This window comes from Solanum tuberosum, unplaced genomic scaffold (assembly GCF_000226075.1).
Source record: "Solanum tuberosum cultivar DM 1-3 516 R44 unplaced genomic scaffold, SolTub_3.0 scf00542, whole genome shotgun sequence".
Taxonomy (NCBI): Eukaryota; Viridiplantae; Streptophyta; class Magnoliopsida; order Solanales; family Solanaceae; genus Solanum; species Solanum tuberosum.
Window position 1 is genome coordinate 188985 of NW_006239465.1, and position 22180 is coordinate 211164.

General features: G+C 34.9%; 2 protein-coding genes across 3 annotated transcripts; one reads left to right on the top strand and one right to left on the bottom strand.

The window, feature by feature from the left end:
• Positions 1 to 1166: 1166 nt before the first annotated feature.
• Positions 1167 to 12214, bottom strand: LOC102605053 (pentatricopeptide repeat-containing protein At1g62350-like). Of its 2 annotated transcripts, none has more exons than XM_006365248.2 (2): positions 11782 to 12214; positions 1167 to 1628 (listed from the first exon to the last, which is right to left on the bottom strand). In XM_006365248.2, exons 1-2 carry the CDS (start codon positions 12145 to 12147, stop codon positions 1215 to 1217), a joined length of 780 nt encoding a protein of 259 aa, XP_006365310.1. In that variant the 5' UTR covers positions 12148 to 12214; the 3' UTR covers positions 1167 to 1214. The 2 variants fall into 2 exon arrangements, with proteins under 2 accessions (XP_006365310.1, XP_006365311.1); XM_006365249.2 differs by lacking the exon at positions 1167 to 1628 and adding an exon at positions 1638 to 1830.
• Positions 12215 to 14522: 2308 nt separating this feature from the next.
• Positions 14523 to 18916, top strand: LOC102605616 (cellulose synthase-like protein D4). The gene is made up of 6 exons (XM_006365250.2): positions 14523 to 15009; positions 15506 to 15883; positions 15967 to 16771; positions 16858 to 17265; positions 17350 to 17684; positions 17774 to 18916. Exons 1-6 carry the CDS (start codon positions 14531 to 14533, stop codon positions 18738 to 18740), a joined length of 3372 nt encoding a protein of 1123 aa, XP_006365312.1. The 5' UTR covers positions 14523 to 14530; the 3' UTR covers positions 18741 to 18916.
• Positions 18917 to 22180: the final 3264 nt, after the last annotated feature.

A 22180-nucleotide genomic window follows, 5' to 3' on the forward strand; every position in this document is an offset into this window, starting at 1 on the left:
TTTTCTCCAAGTATTATATTGTATATCGAGTTTATGCGACGTAATATTTTATGTTAGATTGTATTTTTTTAAATTTCACAAAAAACAATTTAGAGAACATTCATTACTTCGATCAGAATAGTATGATAACTTGAATATTGCATTGGTGACTCCACCAATCGACAAGCAACTTTTCTCTATGACCATGTGTGCTTTTATTATGAATAAATTGATCAAGTTGATTCTCACACACAATTTATTATCAACTTTGGTCTAATATTAACTTGTCATTAGGGAAAATGTCTTGTTTTGCCCTTGATCTCTTAATCAATAGTTGAGATGTAAAATTGAGCTTTTTTTTTAAAAGAATTTGCCCTCATAGAGTCCACCTATTTCTTTATTGGAACTTTCTTAGTAGTAATGGAAAATATAAGTCAATTTGCTAACAATAAGGGTATGAACGGACCAAAAGTATAACTGTGAGCAACATTGAGTAATTTAAGATAATATAGGGGCACATTTGGACCTTTTGACAAAATGGAATCATGCCTTTAAGTTGATATGGTATTCAAAATGCACTTGCCTTCTGGGTCGAGCTCGTCGCACCAGGCTTGCCTAGTGCAGGTTACCTCTCCTATGTGGTTTGCGAGCTATTGCATAGGAGCGGAGGTTTTACCTTGTGAGCACCCAAAAGGGTAGCAGCTGCGGGTTTCCCTTGTCATCAAAAAAAATAAATGCACTTGCCATAAAACAAGTTATTGTGAAATAGTATTTTCTGCGACTATGAGAAAAATGCTCTAATAACTTAACTTTCTTAATTTTAAAAAGTATTAAGGGAATACTGATTCACAAGTATTCAAAGATACATCAAAATAGAATGAGTTAAGCTTAAGTGGTGGTAAATGTGAACAAACTTGCATAGTCAAGTATATTGGTGCAAAGTCATCAAAAAGAGAAGTCCTTTAGGCACAGTTCAACTCTAGAGATTGGGGAAAAAGGGGAAATTTGGTGCACAAAACATCCCGTGTTAGCAAGATATGGGTAAGGGTTGCACCAAAAGGGTTGTGAGGCAAACAACATGCCCTAATGCAAGCATTAGTGGTTGTTTCCGCGGCTCAAACTAGGTCACAGAGAAAACTCTAGAAATGAAACATAATAAAATCAAAATACTAAAAGTAAATGCAAGAAATAATCAAATAGCCTTTTCATCATATATTAACCACTGATCAAATAGTTTAATACATTGGCTTTAATCTTGGTACCTCCTCTTCAGTCTCATCTAGGAAATCTAGGGACTGGCCATAATACTTTTCTGCTTCCTGCCTTACAAAAGCTGAAAGATTCGTTTCTTCATTCGATTCCAAACCATTTATCAATAGTTTAAAGGTCAACTTATCAGGATCACATCCTCTCAACTTCATCAAGTAAAAGACTTCCAGTGCAAGCCTCGTAAGATTAAATTTCATTAAGCTTTCCAACAATGCATAAAAGCCCTCAACGTGAGGTTCTAAACTACTTTCCATTTTCAATGCCATGATAAGACAGCTGATATCTTCAAGCAATCCGTTGCTTCCCAAACAGGACACAATTTCAGCATACAGTTTGAGCTGTGGCCTATAGGATATCTCCTTCTGAACTTCCTCGAAAACCTATATCAGGGTATACATAATAATTAGGAGCTGCCAACATTGTGGTGGTCAATAAATGTTTGATGAATCCAGAAGTGCAAAGCAAGTGTGATGTAACAGTTCCAAGTACGACTAAACATCACCAAAACTTTGGTCATTAGAATGTCTTCTATAGTCCCATCAATCATAAAATTGAACAGGAAACTACCAATCAAAGCACAACCTGGACAAAGGAAAGAAGAAAAAGAGAAAGGATAGCTGAATTAGAAAGTAGATAAAAGCAGGGAAAAGATCATGAAACGATTGATCATGTTAACCTCCCCTGTTATTTGCTACGAGAAGGATATATCTCTGGGATGACATTAAATAAGTCTCTATGACCACGTAGCATAAATGGGACTCATATCATCTTGGAGAAGTAAGATGACTGGATTATTAGTTAAAGAATGCTTCCCCACATTTTTCAAATCCCCGGTCCATCTCTCACTCTAAGAAAACCCAAAAAACTTCTAGAAGAACTTCAGAACATCACTGCACTACTCTTCAAATAGAAATAACAAAATGCCAGTGGAATTGAACACAAAGATGAAGAAGTCTTATCTTATGTAAAGTTAAGAGTAACAATGGAGTTAAAAGTTAAACGGAAAAGGGCCTAAATACCCCTCAACTATGCGAATTGGTACAAAATTACTCTTCTTCTACCTTTCGGGCTTAAAATGCCCTTGACCTCAACCTTTTGGCTCTATTTTGCCCTCATCTTAAACAACCTAAATAATAACCTCAATTAGCAAATTCATTTATGATGTGTCGCTATCCTATTGGCTACCCTAATAATTAATTAAACTAATTAAAAAAACCAAACCCACCCATAAACCCAGATCTTTTAACCCAATACTCATCCCCAAACCTTTTAACCTAAAAAAAAACTTACGCTCATCATCTTCAAATCTCCTCTCTTCTTCTTCAATCGAAGCTCACCAGAACTCAAACTTTCCGGCCAACAATTTTAAGTTTCTACTCTTCATGCTGCGGATTAATATCCTCACCCACTCAAGTAGGAATTTCTCTATTTTTAGTTAGGCTTTCGGATTTGTCTAATGTTGTTGTCTATTTACATTTTTTACGATGTTACATGTTTGTTGTAGTTGTTTTTAGAAGATACATGTGTTTTATGTTTTCGTTATTATCTTGATTTATGATTTTTTAACAATGTTGTCTCGAGCTGAAACTTTTATCTTATACAACATATATTTTTCCATGATTTCTTGACTGTTAGGTATGTCATACTTGGATGATATTTATTTTCGGTGTTGCATTCTCTATGTAATCTGATAGACATAACATGTGGTCCCTATCCCTTTATCATTGTCTTCACATAAAGTATTGGTAGATTCCTTGTTTGTTGTATAAGTCACTTCCTCTTTTTTTATATATGTCATGTGACTTTCTTCAAAGAATGACGAAAAAGGTGGTCTATAACTATGGGGACAAGTGGGTCATGACTCCTCAAGTTAATTACATTGAAAAATTGACTCATCTATGGGAAGAGTATGATCCAGATTTGCTATCATATATAGACCTTTGTTCAGAATACACTGAACAATTGTGTTTTAGTAAGGTGAAACAACTGCTATGCTTGGGGCCTTCTAATAAGTATTATCAAGTAGAGGGTGATTCAAGAACTAAAGCACTGCATTGTCTACTCAATCTAGTGTGCTTCAACTGTTTGTTGTTGAAGATATTGTTCTTGACATCAGTCAACTTAATGAACCTTTCCCTATCACAACAGTAATTGATGGTGACATCCAACTGAATGAATCTATCCCTATTACAGTAGATACAATAATTAATGATGATATCAATCAACTTAATGAAACATGTCTTGTGACAATAGATGCAGTAACTGATGGTGAATCAAGTGAGGAAGAAAAGGGTGAAAATGAACCTTTTGCTAGAGATCATGATAGTGATGAGTTGAAATTTTTTAGGAAGGAAAAAGAAGAGAAGTAACTGAGAAACTAAACAATTTTTTGGAGTTGGAAAAAGGTATGAGCTTCAAGAATCTTAATGAAGCTAAAAGAATTGTGAGCTATCATTCAATTGTTAGGAAGAGGGGCCTTAGAGTTGTGAAGAGTGACTCTACTAGACTTAAATATAGGTTGTCCTTTTTTGTGTCTAATATTAGAAGTTAAGAAGGGCCAAGGATTCGAAATTAAGACCTTAGAAACAAAACATACATGCCAGGAAGCCTTTAAGAACAAAAGAGTTTCTCAACAAGCTTTAGCACACTACTTCAAGAACAAGGTTCAGAATAACCCCAAGTACAAAGTGAAAGACATGAGGTAGATGATGACTTTTCCTTTAATATCAGTTATTCAAAACTGAAATGGGTTAAAAGACTTATCTTGGAGAAACTGGAGGATAGTGTTATTGATGATTTCACAAATTGGAGGCTTCAGCTCAAGAATTGAGGGATAGCAATCCTGGTTGTGATAAACATATCTAAAGATGCTTTAGAACAAGGTAAAGATGCTTTAGAACAAGGAAAAAGAAGATTTTCAAGAATGTATGTTTGCTTTCAAGCTTTGAAAAGTGGATGGAGAGCTGGTCTGAGGCCATTTATAGGGCTGGATGGAACATTTTAAAAAAGAATGTAAGGGAATATTGTTGGTTGCCCTTGGACAAGATTCAGTGAAGCATTTCTATCCACTTGCTTGGGCAGTGGTGGATAGAGAAACAACCAGAACAAGGAAATGGTTCATTGAGAAATTCATTAGAGCTAAAAGATTCACATTTATGTCTGATATGCAAAAGGTAATAATTTGTTAATTTCTTTATCACTTTTCTTTTGTATACACTTGAACTACATAACTTGTTTTGTTGTTTATTGTTTCCGGGGATGATCGGTGTTGTTGGTCAATTGTTTCCAAAAGCACACCATAGATGGTGTGTAAGGCACATAGAAGCCAATTGGGCCAAGACTTAGAGAGGTGTAGAGATGAAAAAATTATTGTGGTGGTCTGCTTGGAGTTCATATGAAGAAGAATTTCAAGATCAATTAAAAACCATAGGCTCTATGTCTGAACAAGATCCTGAAGATCTGTTATGCTACCCGCTACCCTGCACAACATTGGTGCAGGGCCTATTTTGACACAATTTGCAAGAATCAAGCATGTGAAAATAATTTTACTGAGTCATTCAATAAATGAATTTTGGAAGCAAGGTCAAAACCAATAATTAAGATGTTGGAAGATATCAAAATCAAGGTATTATCTATGTTTATTCATAACTACTTGACATAATATAATCTCACTATGTATATATATATCATTGTTATGTTATGAATAGGTTGAAAGATCCTGGTCAGAAACTTTATGCGAAGATTAGGAACAGAAACTTTATACATATATGAACATAGTGAGATTATATTATGTCAAGTATTTATGAATAAACATATATAATACATTGATTCTAATATCTTCCAACATCTTAATTATTGATTTTGACCTTGCTTCCAAAATTCATTTGTTGAATGACTCAGTAAAACTATTTTCACATGCTTGATTCTTGCAAATTGTGTCAAAATAGGCCCTGCACCAATGTTGTGCAGGGTAGCGGGTAGCATAACAGGTCTTCAGGAGCTTGTTCATTCAGACAGAGCCCATGGTTTTTAATTGATCTTGAAATTCTTCTTCATATGTACTCTAAGCAGACCACCACAATAATTTTTTCATCTCTACATCTCTCCAAGTCTTGGCCCAATTGGCTTCTATGTGCCTTGCACACCATCTATGATGTGCTTTTGGAAGGAACATACCACCAACACCAATCAGCCCCAAAAACAATAAACAACAAAACAAGTTAAGTAGTTCAAGTGTATACAAAAGAAAAATCAGAAAGTGGTAAAGAAATTAACAAATTATTACCTTTTGCATATCAGACATAAATGTGAATCCTTCACCATCTTTTAGCCCTAATGAATTTCTCAATAAACCATTTCCATGTTCTGGTTGTTTTCTATCCACCACTGCCCAATCAAGTGGATAGAAATGCCTCACTGAATCTTGTCCAAGGGCAACCAACAATATTCCCTTACACTTTCCTTTTAAAAATGTTCCATCCAGCCCTATACATGGCCTCAGACCAGCTCTCCATCCACTTTTCAAAGCTTGAAAGCAAACACACATTCTTGAAAATCTTTTTTTCCTTGTTCCAAAGCATCTTTTGATATGTTTATCACCACATCACAACCATGATTGCTATCCCTCAATTCTTGAGCTTAAGCCTCCAATTTGTTGAAATCATCAATAAAAGTACCCTCCAGCTTCTCCAAGATAAGACTTTTAACCCTCTTCATTTTTGAATAACTGATATTAAGGGAAAAGTCATCATCTACATCCTGCTGAACCTTGTTCTTGAAGTAGTGTGCTAAAGCTTGTTGAGTAGCTCTTCTATTCTTGAAGGCTTCCTGGCATGTATGTTTTGTTTCTAAGGTCTTAATTTCAAATCCTTGGCCTTTCTTAACTTCTGATATTAGACACAAAAAAGGACAACCATTATCACACTATATCTAAGACTAGTAGAGTCATTCTTTACAATTCTAAGGCCCCTCTACCTGACAATTGAATAATCGTTCATAATTCTTTTAGCTTCATCAAGATTCTTGAAGCTCATACCGTTTTCCAACTCCAAAAAAATGTCTAGTTCCTCAGTTACTTCTCTTCTTTTTCCCTCCTAAAAAATTCCAAACTCATCACTATCATGATCACTAGCAAAAGATTCATTTTCACCCTTCTCTTCCTCACTTGATTCACCATCAACTACTGCATCTATTGTCACAAGACAGGCTTCATTAAGTTGATTGATATCATCATTAATTATTGTATCTACTGTAATAGGGAGAGATTCATTCAGTTGGTTGATGTCACCATCAATTACTGCATCTACTGTGATAGGAAAGGTTCATTAAGTTGACTGATCTCAAGAGCTGGGACAGTATCTTTACCCTCCTCAACAACAAACAGTTGAAGTTGAAGCACACTAGATTGAATAGACAATGCAATCTACACTGTTCTAATTCTTGAATCACCCTCTACTTGATAATACTTATTAGAAGGCCCCAAACATAGCAATTGCTTCACCTTACTAAAACATAATTGTTCAGTGTATTCTGAACAAAGGTCCTATATATGATAGCAAATCTGGATCATACTCTTCCCATATATGAGTCACTTTTTTAATGTAATTAACTTCAGGAGTCCAAGACCCACTTGCCCCCATAGTTAAAGTACATCAACCTTTTCAGCCATTCTTTGAAGAAAGTCACATGACAGATATAAAAAAAGAGAAAGTGACTTATCAGAAAAACAATAAAGAAAACAACAAACAAGGAATCTACCAATATTTTATGAGAAGATAATGATAAAGGGTAAAGGGATAGGGACACCACATGTTATGTCTATCAGATTACATAGTGAATGCAACACCAAAAATAAATAAATGCATTTAAGTATGACATACCTAACAGACAAGAAATCATGGAAAACAGAGAAAAATACATAAAATATATGCTGGAAAAGATAAAAGTTTCAGCTTGAGACAACATTGTTAAAAAAATCATAAATCGAGATAATAACAAAAACATAAAACACATGTATCTTCTAAAAACAACTACAACAAGTACATAACACATGTAACAACATAAAAAATGTAAATATACATCAAATTACAACAATGTTAGACAAGTCAGAAACCGAACTGAAAATACTAAAAATAGAGAAATTACTACTTGAGTGGGTGAGGATATTAATCCGCAACTGCACGAAGAGTAGAAACTTCAAATTGTTGGCAAGAAAGTTTGAGTTCTGGTGAGCTTCGATTGAGGAAGAAGAGAGGAGACTTGAAGATGATGAGCGTAAGTTTTTTTTAGGTTAAAAGGTTTGGGGATGAATATTGGGTTAAAATATCGGGGTAATATTGGGTTAAAAGATCTGGGTTTACGGGTGGGGCTTTTGGGTGGTTTGGTTTTTTTAATTAGTTTAATTAATTATTGGGGTAGCCAATAGGATAGCAACACGTCATAAATGAATTTGCTAATTGAGATTATTATATAGGTTGTTAAAGATGAGGGCAAAATAGAGCCAAAAGGTTGACGTCAAGGGCATTTTAGGCCTGAAAAGTAGAAGACGGGTGTACCAATTTGCATAGTTGAGGGGTATTATAGGCCCTTTTCCGTATGTTAAATGTGTAAAAATTCACTGCATGTCTACTTTCATTGAACACAAGTGGGAGAATACTGTCGAACCCATAGAATATTAAGTAGGATGTACATATTCCATAGAGTATCATGTTGAAAATACCGTAGTAAAATTCCTATATAAGGAGTTCCTTTAGATGTTGTTAACCAATCCACTAGTATCACATATATCAAAGCCTCTGCTATCTAGGTAAGCAAATAAGTAGTGGCTTAAGGCTGCCTGTGTGGCCAAAGTTTTTTGTTTCCTATTTTTTTAAGTTTTTTTTTTCTTTTCAATGATGTTCCTAGCCGTACCGTCTTTCTACTCTCCTTTGTAAAGCTCCTGATGTCATCAGCCCGCATAAGCTAGCCTGTCAAGTCAGCAATTCATAATTGTCAAGAGTTACTGGTCCAAGTAAACGAACTTGTCAAGTAATCACTCTACACCTAACTAGTCAATTAGCAATCTATTTCAATTGATCTATTAATTCAACAGCCCACAGCTGTCCAGTCAGCATCTAGTCAACTGCAACGACAACATCAACAATCATGTCATTATCCTGTCAGCTGCATATCCCTTTCAAGTTAGCACCGTGCATTGCCAGTGATCACTAGCCAGGCTGGTAGTATCTTATAATTTTTAGTAATATAATCAAATTGGCAGCACATGTGTTCCAAATTTAATCATGCCTCATGAATTCATGATAACACCATGATCCAGTTAGTTTTCCTAACAGCGGCAGCAAAAGACAAAAGTCAATTTGGCATGCTCACCTTAATTCTCCAGTTCTGATTTTCAAACTCAAGCAATTTCACCACCTTAAGTTGTTAAATAAAGAAAATTTTCCAGCATATCTACCTTAGGCGCTGCTGCTGCTGGGGGTCTTTGATGAGTAAGACCCATAATGGTAGTATGAGGAGTTGAAAGTGAGGGCCACTAAAATGTATGAGTGACCTACAGAAATATCTATGCCGAAGGTGTTTGGTGAATGTACTTTCAGCTAAGATACCAACCTCGTCAGCCAACTGAATGCCTTACTATCATTCAGGTAACACATGAGTCTTGTGACTTGTGTGATGAACTTTATTTTTTATAACGGTGGCATTCGAGCCAGCTTATGTGCATATTGACTATTCCATTGCGTATCTGCAACCTCCCATCAACTTTGGTACCGGGTAACTCTGTTCAACAAGGCTTAGGCATATGAGAAAAAAGTGCATAACATTTTGTCTCTTGCCTCTGCTGGAATTTGAACCTTGGTTTCCAAACTTTTCACGCACTTCATTGACCGCTAGTTCACCCCTTTGGGTACTTGTGTTGTGGACATTATAAGTATTGAACACCAATACTTATAATTGGGAAAGGTGATTAGACATGATATGACACACTTGCAGCTCATCGAGGGGTGAGGACATGACTCTAGATAGGAAGATATGGAGGTCGATAATTAGGGTAGAAGGTTAGTAGGTAGTCAAGCGTTGTCTAGTCTCCCTTACCAATATTGTTATTATTACTTACATTCTATCTTGTTCTTCCATTTTATTGTTACATGTTGTTTTCTTTGCATCAGTTATCATATTATGTGTTGTTGATGTTGTTCTCTTTTCCATTATGTGCAACATGACTGCTTCACTACTGTATTTTCCTTTCCATAATTAATTTTATTATGTTTTACTTGAGCCGAGGGTCTATCGAAAACAACCTCTCTGCCTTCAGAAGGTAGGGCCTTCCCCAGACCCCACTTGTGGGATGACACTGGGTATGTTGTTGTAGTTGTTAGTCCTTTCTCCAACTCATACAATCCTTGGATGAAGAACCATCACAACCTTACATGGAGAATCAGATTGCGATAATACCTATGAATGGATTCCAACCTCAGTCCCACCCTGGCACAGCCTACTCAAAACAGGATGTCTTTGGAGGGTGTACATAGAAAGAATATCTGCATATATTAGCTTGTAGCAGCTGGAATAATTCTATTTTATATTGACACTATTAAGTAAGAGCCTCATCCTACATTATTGTAATTGTGGAAGATATGGTATTACTGAATATGATCAGGTACCATCAGGAAGTGATTGAGGAATTAACACAACACATCCTTTCTAATTACAGTTATAAGACTTGGGATGGCTTATGCTCTTTTGGGGAATAAAAGTTGCTTAGTCCCCCCAGCTGGAACGTGTCCATCTGAAAAAGGGACAGTACTCTCGATATCTTCGCCAAAAGTGGCATGGTAAACTGTTAACTGATCTTGGTCAGAAACTTTATGCGAAGATTAGGAAAATACTCAGCTTATCAGGTTTACAGATGCAAAATGAGTTGAAACTCTATCTGACAGGTGATTCACATCCGCTATCATGAACTGATTGATGGAAAATTGCTCTCTTGAAACAAAAAGAAGTGAAGGTAGTTGCTGCCAAGATCAAGCACAGAAGTCGAGCATAGAGCTATGACATTGGTAGTGAACTTATGTAGTTGAAACAATAACCTGAGAAGTTAAAAGTTTGAAAGGTATAGTAAATGAAATTGATTTGTGACAATGAAGTTATAATGCATATTGTGTATAGTCCAGTATTACATGAGTGGACTCAAGACATTGAGTTTGATTGTCAGTTTATGAGTTTATCTGATAGTAAGTACAACTTTAACTTCTTCTCCTATAATTCTGTTTGGCTGATACATTCAGCAAAGCACTGTAAGGACCTAGGATAATATATATGTGAGGCAAGGTTGGAGCCTATGATCTACTCCATCTTGAGACAGAAAATTACAGTATGACCAGATTCATTGCATTACTATAGGAGAAAAGATTATTCCAACCTTCCCTATGATATCGTAGAATATTTGTATTTAATCATTGGATAATTACTTACATTGTTAGGCATAAAGAACAATTACATAACTAATTTTCGATATTGTTTGCAGCCTTAGACCTTTATATGAGATACTGCTTTTGTACATAGTCGCAGCGGTAGATCCAGGATTTAAAGTTGGTGGATTCGACCTTTAAGGTTGTTAGTATGAAACTCATTATATTTTTGAAATTATGGGTTCAGATTTAATATTTGTTGAAACTTTAGTGGGTTTTGACATATATTCTACGCTCCACATGGTTTTGGATGAGCCGTTTGCCACAGAGCTACATCCGCCACTGCATAGTGTCTCATCAACCAATATAAAGTTTATCTTTTTTTCTTCGTGTTTCACATCTCATATTTTGCCAAAATCGATAAATCTACTAACCCGGATCCATTAACTAGACTTTAGTGTCCTAAAAGAAACAATCCCTACTCCGCTGCCTTCCATTTCTGGGCAAGCATCTTGAAAAGACATAATACTTCCTGGAATCATTCAGGCACAGGTCCCAACCATTCCAATTCAAAACGTTTAGCTTCATTGTGTTCCCTCCCACAACCGCTATGGGATTTCAACACATTTGAGTATAGTCAAACATCTTCTTACAATTTCCCTTTCCAAAATTATCCTCATAACTGACTGGAAACTCCAATTGCTTCCATCTTACCTTTCTGCCTTAAGCTGCAACGACTCTTCAGAGTAGAATTTTATTAGGTCTCCACCCACCTGCTCTCAAATAAAGCTTGAACTTCCTCTTCGGAACTTTTTTTAAACATACCCCCAATTGCTTGCTTTGTTTTTGGAACACTCATTTTACCATTTTAACACTTCTGTCACAATAGTCCATATCTTATGCCCTTGCATGTTTAAGGAGGTAAGTGATTAATACTGAGGGTGTAAGAATTGGGGCTTTTTTCTGTTCTTTTCTTCTTTCAGTTGGGAGACTCTAACTAAATGACATTCAAATTCCAAGACGAGGATTCACAATGACAGCATCCTAAAACTAGAAACTAGATATAAAGGATTTGCAAATTGAACAACTAAACAAGAGAATAAACTAGAATATGAGTGGCGCTAACCTTAAGAGCTAAGACGCATTGATTCTGGCGGAGAAGTTCACGGAGAACGGCTATCATATCATTCTTAATCAAACGCCTGACCTTGCTATTAAACACCTGTTCCACCGCGGAGTCATCGTTTTTGCTAGCCACCCGCTTCAGTGCCTGAACAGCTTGAATAGCTTCAATACTGAGGTTTCTCCCCTTCTGCAAGGGTTTTCGATTTTTGCTCCTGTCTCTCATGCTAATTCTCAGATTTCCACCACATTTAGACCAAGTCCTGGACGCTACTGAACTGAATACGATTTCCGGTAGATGTCTCCGGCCGTGAATCCCTGCATCAAGAGGATACGCCGACAATCTTGCACATTGGCACCAGCTATTCATAATGATACGAGAGAGATGAGAAACCTCTCTGTTCGTGGCTTAAATGCTCTGTTTTGAAATAGTAGGTGTTATATAAGAGGAAATTTAGCGTGGTGTCCTAAGACTTTAGTGTTTCAATGTCACGTACGATATGTGCGTTTATTCTAAATTTTAAACTTTGCCTGATGGTAAAATTTGAAGTTAGTTATATATTAAGTTGCTCGAATTCTTCAAAAATATTACCGCATCTATATTGAATCCTTCAAAAATATACTAATTTTGGAGAATCCGACACGCACTCATTGATATTTTTGAAGAGTACGCCGAACAACATAGGTTTAATAAGTTCAATATCTTGAAATATGGATTCAAAACGTTGTAGACAATTCGGTCCATATCTGGTGCGGGAATTAGAGCATTGAAAGGATCTTTTCCTAGTACGAGAGCACTGTGAATGACGCATCTCTAGTGTATCAGTTATCGTGCCCACGGTATAGTCAAATGCGAAGCAAATAACTGCTGAAAGCATCTAAGTAGTAAGCCCACCTCAAGATGAGTGCTCTTCTATTATGAATTTTTCAAAGCTTTTGGTAGCACAACCGAGATAGCACACTAATAATTATAAGAAAATGTTTTTTTAAAAAAATAACTTTATATTGATTTGATTTGATTTATAAATTTAATAAACCTACATAATCGATTTAATTATTTATCAGTGAAAAATCAAACCAAACAAATTTATGTACGCCTTAGACAACATACCAAAATTTTAAGTTTTGCCTAGCACAACTTCTAGTCAATTGAACAAGTTTGTTGTCTCGAAACATTTTAAATATTTACCTTATGGATATAAGTTAGGACTTATGCAGAAAATACTCTGAACGTATGTTTTATGGGCAAAAGTTAGAATTTTCTAAAGTACAAACTATTTTTTTTAAAAAAATATATGATTATTAAGCAGGGTTAAAAAAATCAACACCACCCTTATGAAGAGCATTTTTGTTAAACTTTTCTGATGGGGGATAAAATATCAAAAGACTAGACCATGTTAAGATCATTTCTGAACTTGACCCATTATATAAAGACGAAGCCCTTGATGCACGATCCAAATGGCAGCAAATTACACCAAGAAATCCCCCATTTAAAAAAAAAAAAAAAAAAACTTTTTTTAAAATGCTTTAATTTAATATTCAAATCGCTAGTTATAAATAAATCTAAAAAAAGTTTGATTAAAATGTAAGTTCTTGACCTCATATAAATTTATATTAGAACGCATGCTCTTAACCTCATATAAATTTTACTATACCATTTTAGGGTAAACATATAATATTTGGCGTTGAGGAAGATATTCTAATAATCAAACACCAAAAAATACTTTTCATTAAAAAGGAAAAAATGATATTAGTTCTTCACTTATGTTTTATTTATACTACATTTGAAATAATATAAGTACTCAAACTTTAGAAAATGTGGTATAGTGAGACAATTTCTTATTAAAAAAATATTGTCCTTTATACCAAACACATAAAAGTTAAAAAGAAACCCAAAATACAAACACACAAAGTACTTAAATTTAGTAAGTATTTCATTTCCCTTTTCTCTAAAATTCAGAAACTCATTAAAATCTCAAATTTTAAAAGATTAATAGATGTGAAACATGTTAAGATTAGCTTGAAGAATTTCTTCGTATCATGTAGTATCTTTCTTTTTCTTTTTTTAATTTTTTTTTTTTATATTTATATACTTTCCACAAAATAATGGTTTTACTAGAAAAAATAAAGCCGCGTTGAATCAATGAATTTTGTCTTCGTGTCATTTTGACATTAGAGTTTGAATATTTGAAAGATCTATTCTTGTTTTTTATCTTCACTCTAGCTTGAAAATGAAGGTCTCTTTATATCTATACTCTCTCGTTTCGATCTAGGAAGCCCAATTTTCTACGTCTTTTCTCTTCCCCGCGCAACTCTCTCCCATCCATCCAACCAAACACCCTCACATCCTCCCCCATAAATTATTCCTCACAAGTTTTTCTTTGCTTGGTGTGTCTCTCGTTGGTTCTCCGTAGTAATCGGAGAACTAGTAAAAAATAAAAAATAATATTGTACTTTAGTTAAGTGAATTGAATTAATTCAATGTCAACTTTTCTTTTCTTTCTTTTTTAGTACTCTAAATAAAATAAAAAAATTGAGGGTGGTCATCTACTACAACATTGATCAAGATCAAGAGTGATTCCAAAAAAAAAAAAAATTTATGATGAAGAAAGGAAACATTTGTTGTCATGATTGAGAAGAAGACCACCCAATTCATTGTCACGTACATACGTACATTTTTCACGAAAATAAATTAGCTAGTTTTACGTAGTTTATAAGGTTATGTTTTGAGAAAACTCGAAAAAAATATAAAAATGGCAAGCTTGACGGGTGCACCATCAAAGAAGACAACGCGTACTCCTGGAGGAACAAATCCAGGAGGCTCTCAGGGTGCTGGTGGTAAAACAGGAAGTTCTAGTGGACAAACAGTGAAATTTGCACGAAGAACGTCTAGTGGACGATATGTTAGCCTGTCTAGAGAAGATCTTGATATGTCTGGAGAGTTATCAGGAGATTACATGAATTATACTGTTCAAATTCCGCCTACGCCTGATAATCAGCCAATGGATACGTCTGTTGCTGCCAAAGCAGAGGAGCAATATGTTTCGAATTCGTTGTTTACAGGGGGATTTAACAGTGTTACTCGTGCTCATCTCATGGATAAGGTGATTGAATCTGAAGTTAATCATCCTCAAATGGCTGGATCAAAAGGATCATCATGTTCCATGCCTGCTTGTGATGGAAAGATCATGAAAGATGAAAGGGGAAATGATGTAATCCCTTGTGAATGCAGGTAATTTATTTTTGTTTACTAGTCTCTGGGAACGTGCGTTCATCACATCTTCCTCACAATCAACATATTTTATAAGTTCAGACATTGATATTGTGCAACATGAAAAATTTGTTGTAAAGAATAAGATTCTTACCAAACAAATATAATGAATCATCGAACTTAATTATCACATATATATGATTATATCTCGTCCTGGAATAATGAATGCCATCAAATTTGAGGTTGTGGTAATGCATAGATGAAGAAGGAATCAAATAAAAGAAGAAACTTTGAAAATCAACAATTGAACACTACTGTTTCTTATGATTTATCTGATATTGTCCATTGTCTTAATTTATAGTTTGCAAGAACAGCTTTTTCCTTGGTTAATTTAACTTTTGCACTTTGGAGCTTCCGACTTTTAATAATATATGATGATGATAAGATGAAAGGTCAAGTAGTCAACAAACTGAGCTACTGAGAATCCCCGAAGTTGATGTGTTTGTTTTGTGTTTAGGTTCAAAATATGTAGAGATTGCTACATGGACGCACAAAAAGACACAGGTTTATGCCCAGGTTGCAAAGAAGCATACAAGGTGGGGGATCTTGATGACGAAATCCCAAATTTTTCTAATGGAGCATTGTCATTACCGGCACCAGATGGTTCGAAAGGTATGATGAGGAGAAATCAAAATGGAGAGTTCGATCACAACAAATGGCTCTTCGAGACACAAGGCACGTATGGATATGGAAATGCTTATTGGCCTGATGAAAGGGATGGAGATGATGGTGATAGAGCTATGAATAAGACCATGTTGGATACATCTGCTGATATACCTTGGAAACCCCTCAGTAGGAAGTTGCCAATTCCGCATAGCATCATTAGCCCTTACAGGTTTGTACTTCTAATTTTGGTGTATGCAAACTCTATTGTACATCGGCTTGTTCTGCTTTTAATTAATGGAAATGTATGTACAGGTTGTTAATTGTTATTCGACTTATTGTACTGGGGTTCTTCTTGACATGGAGAATACGACATCCAAATCCAGATGCAATGTGGTTATGGTTCATGTCGATTATATGTGAAGTATGGTTTGCATTTTCATGGATCCTTGATCAAATGCCCAAGATATCGCCAGTTAATCGGTCAACTGACCTACTGGTACTACGCGAGAAATTTGAAATGCCATCACCATCTAATCCTACTGGTAGGTCGGATCTTCCAGGAGTTGATATGTTTGTGTCAACGGCTGATCCAGAGAAAGAGCCACCCCTTGTAACAGCCAACACCATTCTATCCATTTTAGCAGCTGAATATCCTGTGGATAAGCTAGCTTGCTACATTTCAGATGATGGCGGTGCCCTTCTAACATTCGAGGCAATGGCAGAAGCTGCTAGTTTTGCTGATTTGTGGGTACCATTCTGTAGGAAACATGCTATTGAGCCAAGGAATCCTGAAGCGTATTTTCTCCTAAAGGGAGACCCTACAAAGAACAAGAAAAGAATTGATTTCGTCAAAGATAGACGAAGGGTTAAAAGAGAATATGATGAATTTAAGGTCAGGATAAATGGTCTGCAAGATTCAATAAGAAGGAGATCAGATGCGTTTAATGCTCGTGAGGAAATGAAGATGTTAAAGCACATGAAAGAGAATGGGACTGATCCTGCAGAGGCAATCAAAGTGCAAAAGGCCACTTGGATGGCTGATGGAACTCACTGGCCTGGATCATGGGCTGTCCCCAGCAGGGATCATGGAAAGGGTGATCATCCCGGGATCCTTCAGGTTACTAATTTCTCAAGTAAATAGTACATAATTGTTAATTTCTAATCACGAATATTGACATACATACATGAAATTGTAATTTACAGGTAATGTTGAAACCCCCAAGTAGTGATCCACTAATGGGAGTGGGTGATCAAGATAAGCTATTGGATTTTTCGGACGTGGACATAAGACTTCCAATGTTTGTATATGTGTCACGTGAGAAGAGACGTGGGTATGATCATAATAAAAAAGCAGGTGCCATGAATGCCTTAGTGCGAGCTTCTGCTATATTGTCTAATGGTGCATTCATACTCAACCTTGATTGTGATCACTATGTATACAACTGCTTAGCTATTCGTGAAGGAATGTGTTTCATGATGGATAGAGGTGGAGAAGACATATGTTATATTCAATTCCCTCAACGATTTGAAGGAATCGATCCCTCAGATCGTTATGCCAATCACAATACTGTGTTTTTCGATGGAAATATGCGTGCACTTGATGGCCTCCAGGTAATTATAATCACTCTCTTCAAATTTCTCGTTCATTTCATAGATCGAAAAACATTATAAACTTTCTCGATCGTTCATATATAGGGTCCTATGTATGTTGGGACGGGTTGCATGTTTAGACGGTTTGCACTTTACGGATTTGAACCAGCAAATCCTGATAAGACACCACAAAAAGGTGCAGAGGCTCAAGCATTGAAAGCCACAGATTTTGATCCTGACTTAGATGTGAATCTACTACCTAAGCGTTTTGGAAACTCCACAATGTTATCTGAGTCTATTCCAATTGCTGAGTTCCAAGGCCGCCCTATCGCGGATCACCCTGCTGTCAAGTATGGAAGACCTCCTGGTGCTCTTAGAGCCCCAAAGGAACCACTCGATGCCACCACTGTCGCGGAAGCAGTCTCTGTCATATCTTGTTGGTAAGTTAATGAATTTCATATTGATCTTATACATTCACATTTTAGTTAATTGAGCAATGTAGCATTACTAAATTAACTCAATTTATTAGGTATGAAGACAAGACAGAGTGGGGTGATCGAGTTGGATGGATTTATGGTTCGGTGACAGAAGATGTGGTTACTGGATACCGGATGCATAATCGTGGATGGCGTTCTATTTATTGCATCACCAAACGTGACGCGTTCCGTGGATCAGCTCCTATAAATCTAACAGATAGGCTACATCAAGTGCTCCGTTGGGCTACTGGCTCTGTTGAAATCTTTTTCTCAGGGAACAATGCCTTCCTTGCATCCCGAAAACTCAATGTCCTCCAACGTCTTGCTTACCTTAATGTCGGAATTTATCCTTTCACTTCATTTTTCCTCATCATCTACTGTTTTCTCCCTGCACTCTCCCTCATATCCGGTCAATTCATTGTCCAAAATGTCAACGTCGTGTTCCTTGTATTTCTATTAACCATATCACTCTGTCTCATCGGTTTAGCCATCTTGGAAGTAAAATGGTCCGGCGTTGCTCTAGAGGATTGGTGGAGAAATGAACAATTTTGGCTCATTTCAGGTACTAGTGCCCATCTTGCTGCTGTTATACAAGGTCTCCTTAAAGTTATCGCAGGGATTGAAATATCTTTTACCCTCACTTCAAAATCTGCTGGAGATGACGAAGATGACGCCTATGCTGAATTGTACATGGTTAAATGGACATCATTGATGATACCACCTATAGTCATCGGTATGGTTAACATAATCGCAATTGTAGTTGCATTCTCTAGGGCAGTATTTGCCGTTGTACCCCAATGGGGAAGATTCATCGGTGGTGCATTCTTCGCGTTCTGGGTGTTAGCTCATTTGTATCCTTTCGCTAAGGGACTCATGGGTAGAAGGAGAAAAACACCCACCATCGTCTTCGTCTGGTCAGGACTCATTGCAATAACACTCTCCTTGCTATGGATAGCTATTGGTAACCCACAAATTGGTCAGGGACAAGGTGTTGCTGGTGCTGGCTTTCAGTTTCCTTAAGTAAAGCTACAAAGGGCAGCCCGGTGCACTACAGACATCTCGCGACCACAAAGGTCTATTGTATGCAGTCTTACCTTGCATTTCTGTCAGAGACTGTTTCCAAGACTTACACACGTGACCTTAAGTAAAGCCACATTAACTAAAATCAAAAACATGATACTTATGTTGCATCAGAATTTAATTAGAGAAACTAGAATTCAAATTAACTAATGTAATGTATTACAAATATATCTTTTTGTTTTCCATTTTTTTTTCACGTATATAAAGTTGGGTAAAAAAATAAATAGAGCGGTTCCATCCAACTTGAAAAAGTTTTGATATGGAAATTAAACACTTTTGCAATAGCCTGCATCTCTAAAGACACTAATGAAAAAACGTTATGTTTTTACACAACTTGCATGTTATGGTTAAATGTCTATGCTGTCTGTTGCACACATGTACTTAATTCCTTGCTTGTTTTCCTATTTCACAAAATGATCAACTTTCTTTCATTTACTGTGAAATGAAGGCAACCTCAGTATTATTAGAGTGAAGTATTAAACCACTTCAAATTCGGTGCGAATTATTAGTTTTTTTTTTCAAATTATTGACAGGCTTAAAAACACATCTATACTTAAGGAACGAAGCTTAAATACATCCCTCTCATACCATACTGTCATTCACGCGCTACACGGATTTTGTTTTTTCTTTATTTAAAAAAAATAAATTAACATAAAAGAAATTTAAAAAAAAAGAGGGGTTTTGTCTCTAATTTCTTCCTGACCAAAAATTTTCAGCGTCTCACCTCTCTTCCGACCAAAAGCTTTCTACAATTTTAAGCTTGAAAACGTTGATTAAAGTATTGATAAGGATCTGTTTTTTTTATTTTGTTAGGGTTTTGTTCGCGTTTTTCTTAAGAATTGAATTTCTTAACACGGCTGGAAATCCACATCGACAAAAAATAGTCATATGAACACAATAGGAGGAGAAAGAATATTATAACATATGAAATTAAGCAATTAAAAAAGAGTGGAAATTTTTTTGAATCTTGTTTTGAGGTCAGTTTTAATGGAGGGGAAGTTAAATAGGGAGAAGAAGGGTATTGTAGCTGTTGGAAATTAAAAATCGAAGGAAAAAAATAATAAAAAGTTTGATATAGCGTTTTTGTAACTTTTCATGTGCTTAAGGAGAGTGTAATCAGTTAGGATGGGTGAATTTAAGTTTAGTATATATAGGGGTGTTTTTAAGCTTATCAATAGTTCGAGGATTAAATCAATAATTCGCGTCATGTTCGAGGGTGTTTTTAATACTTCTCTTTTATTATTATTATGGAAAAAGGTCAAAAATATTTTTGAATTATAGTAAAGGGTTTAAAAATATTTTTTGTCCATTTTTTGTTCTAAAAAATATCCTTCTATTTATTTTTTGATCTACAAATATTTTTTCATTCACATTTAACTCACTTATACTCTTGAAATTAACAATGCTCTTTTTATTTTGATTTTTTTTTTTTATCATGTATCATTTTCTTATTGGATGAAATAAAAACCCATCTCCATTAAATTTTTTCTCATAATTTATTCAAGCCAAAACAATATACCTCTTCGAGAAAAAAATTTCAAACATAAATCTAGTAGTTTTTTTTATATTTATTGTAGTTTTTTTTTCTAAAAAGCTAAGTTTGTTTTGGGATCATAAGAAGGATATTGTTTTGACTTGGAAAAATAATTGGGGGGGGGGGGGGAATCTAAAAGAGGGGGGAGGGGAATCTAAAAGAAAATTATTTGTTGCATTTTTTTTGTGTCGTCTTTTTGGGATCATGAAACAGATATATTATTTTGATTTGGATAAATTATGAAAAAAAAATATTAAAAATTCTTTTTTAAAATACCTAATATTTTTTGGAATTTTTATCAAGAAAGTAAGTTTTTAATTTTTATCATGTTATAGTAAAAATAAGGAAAATTATTCAAATTTTATTAAATAAAAATTAAAGAAAGTTAATACGGTATAATAAATCACTTTGATCAAAATAATGCTTAATGTGTAGACAATGCTTTATTTCGATCCTTAATATATTTCACTTAATTTAAATGGTCTTTAATGTATAATAAAAGTGTCCATTTTGATCTTTAATATATTTCATCTGATTGAAATAGTCCTTAATGTATAACAAAAATGTGGTTATTTTGATCAGTTACTCTATATCTAATAGATTTAAATAAAAAGTGTTAAATTTAGTTGCGGATCTCACGTAGTTAAAAAAATCCTCCATTATTTTCTTCTTTGATAGCTTCAAAATGCTCATGCACACACATAAAGGATCGGATATGGATTTTTTTAATCCCCTTTTTGTAACTTTGAGGGAAAACAATAATAGATATTAGGTTAGTGTAATAATATTTTAGGAAAGAGAAAATAGTAATTTGTTGGAGAAAGTAGTGAAAATAGTGTGAGATTTTATAGAGATCTTTTTTTGAAGCTAGCAAATAAGACAATAATGGTGAATTCTGTTAGCCACGTAGGGTCCACAATTAAATTTAACATTTTTTGATAAACCTATTAGCTTTGGGGTAAATGACCAAAATGAACACATTTTGTTATATATTAAGAACTAGGGGTGTTCACGGTTTGGATAAAAACCGATCCAAACCGAAAAATCAAACCAAACTGATAGAATAAAAACCAATTTTATTTGGGTTTGGTTTGATTTGATTTTAGATTTTTGAAAACCGATAGTATTTTGGTTTGGTTATGATTTTATTCGAAAAAACCCGAAGAAATAACGAACCGAACCGATGAATTATATACATATATTTTATTAATATACATACTTAATATATTATTTTTATAAACAATTTTAAAGATCGTATACATATTTTCATTAAAAATTCTTTATAATTTACTTATTGAAAAGCAAAAAATGTCCAAGATGAAACATTTATCTTATTGATTTCATGTATATGAGTGTTTATGTCAATTCTTTGTGGGACTAGAAATGTTATTGTCTCTTCCTTCTAGGCCAATATAGTGAATTTTAAAGCTTTATTGATAGTAAATTTAGTGATTGAAAGTTTAGTAATTTAAGTCATTCTAACTATTTTCGTTTTGAATGGATTGTTTCTTTTATTTTTTGTGTATGGTTAATAACCGAACCAAACCAAACCGAAACCGATAATCACCAAACCGATAAATGTATATTATATTTTGGTTTGGTTTGGTTTTTGATAATTTTAAAACCGATTAAGTTGGTTTGGTTTTGATTTTGACCAATAACCGATCCAAACCAACCCGTGAACACCCTTATTAAGAACCATTACAATCCAGTGAAATATATTAACGACCAAAATGAACATCTTTATTACTATAATTTATACATTAAGGATTGTTTAAATCAAATAAAATATATTCCCTCCGTTTCTATTTAGTTGTCATCATTTTAGGTTTCACGTTTCTTTAAA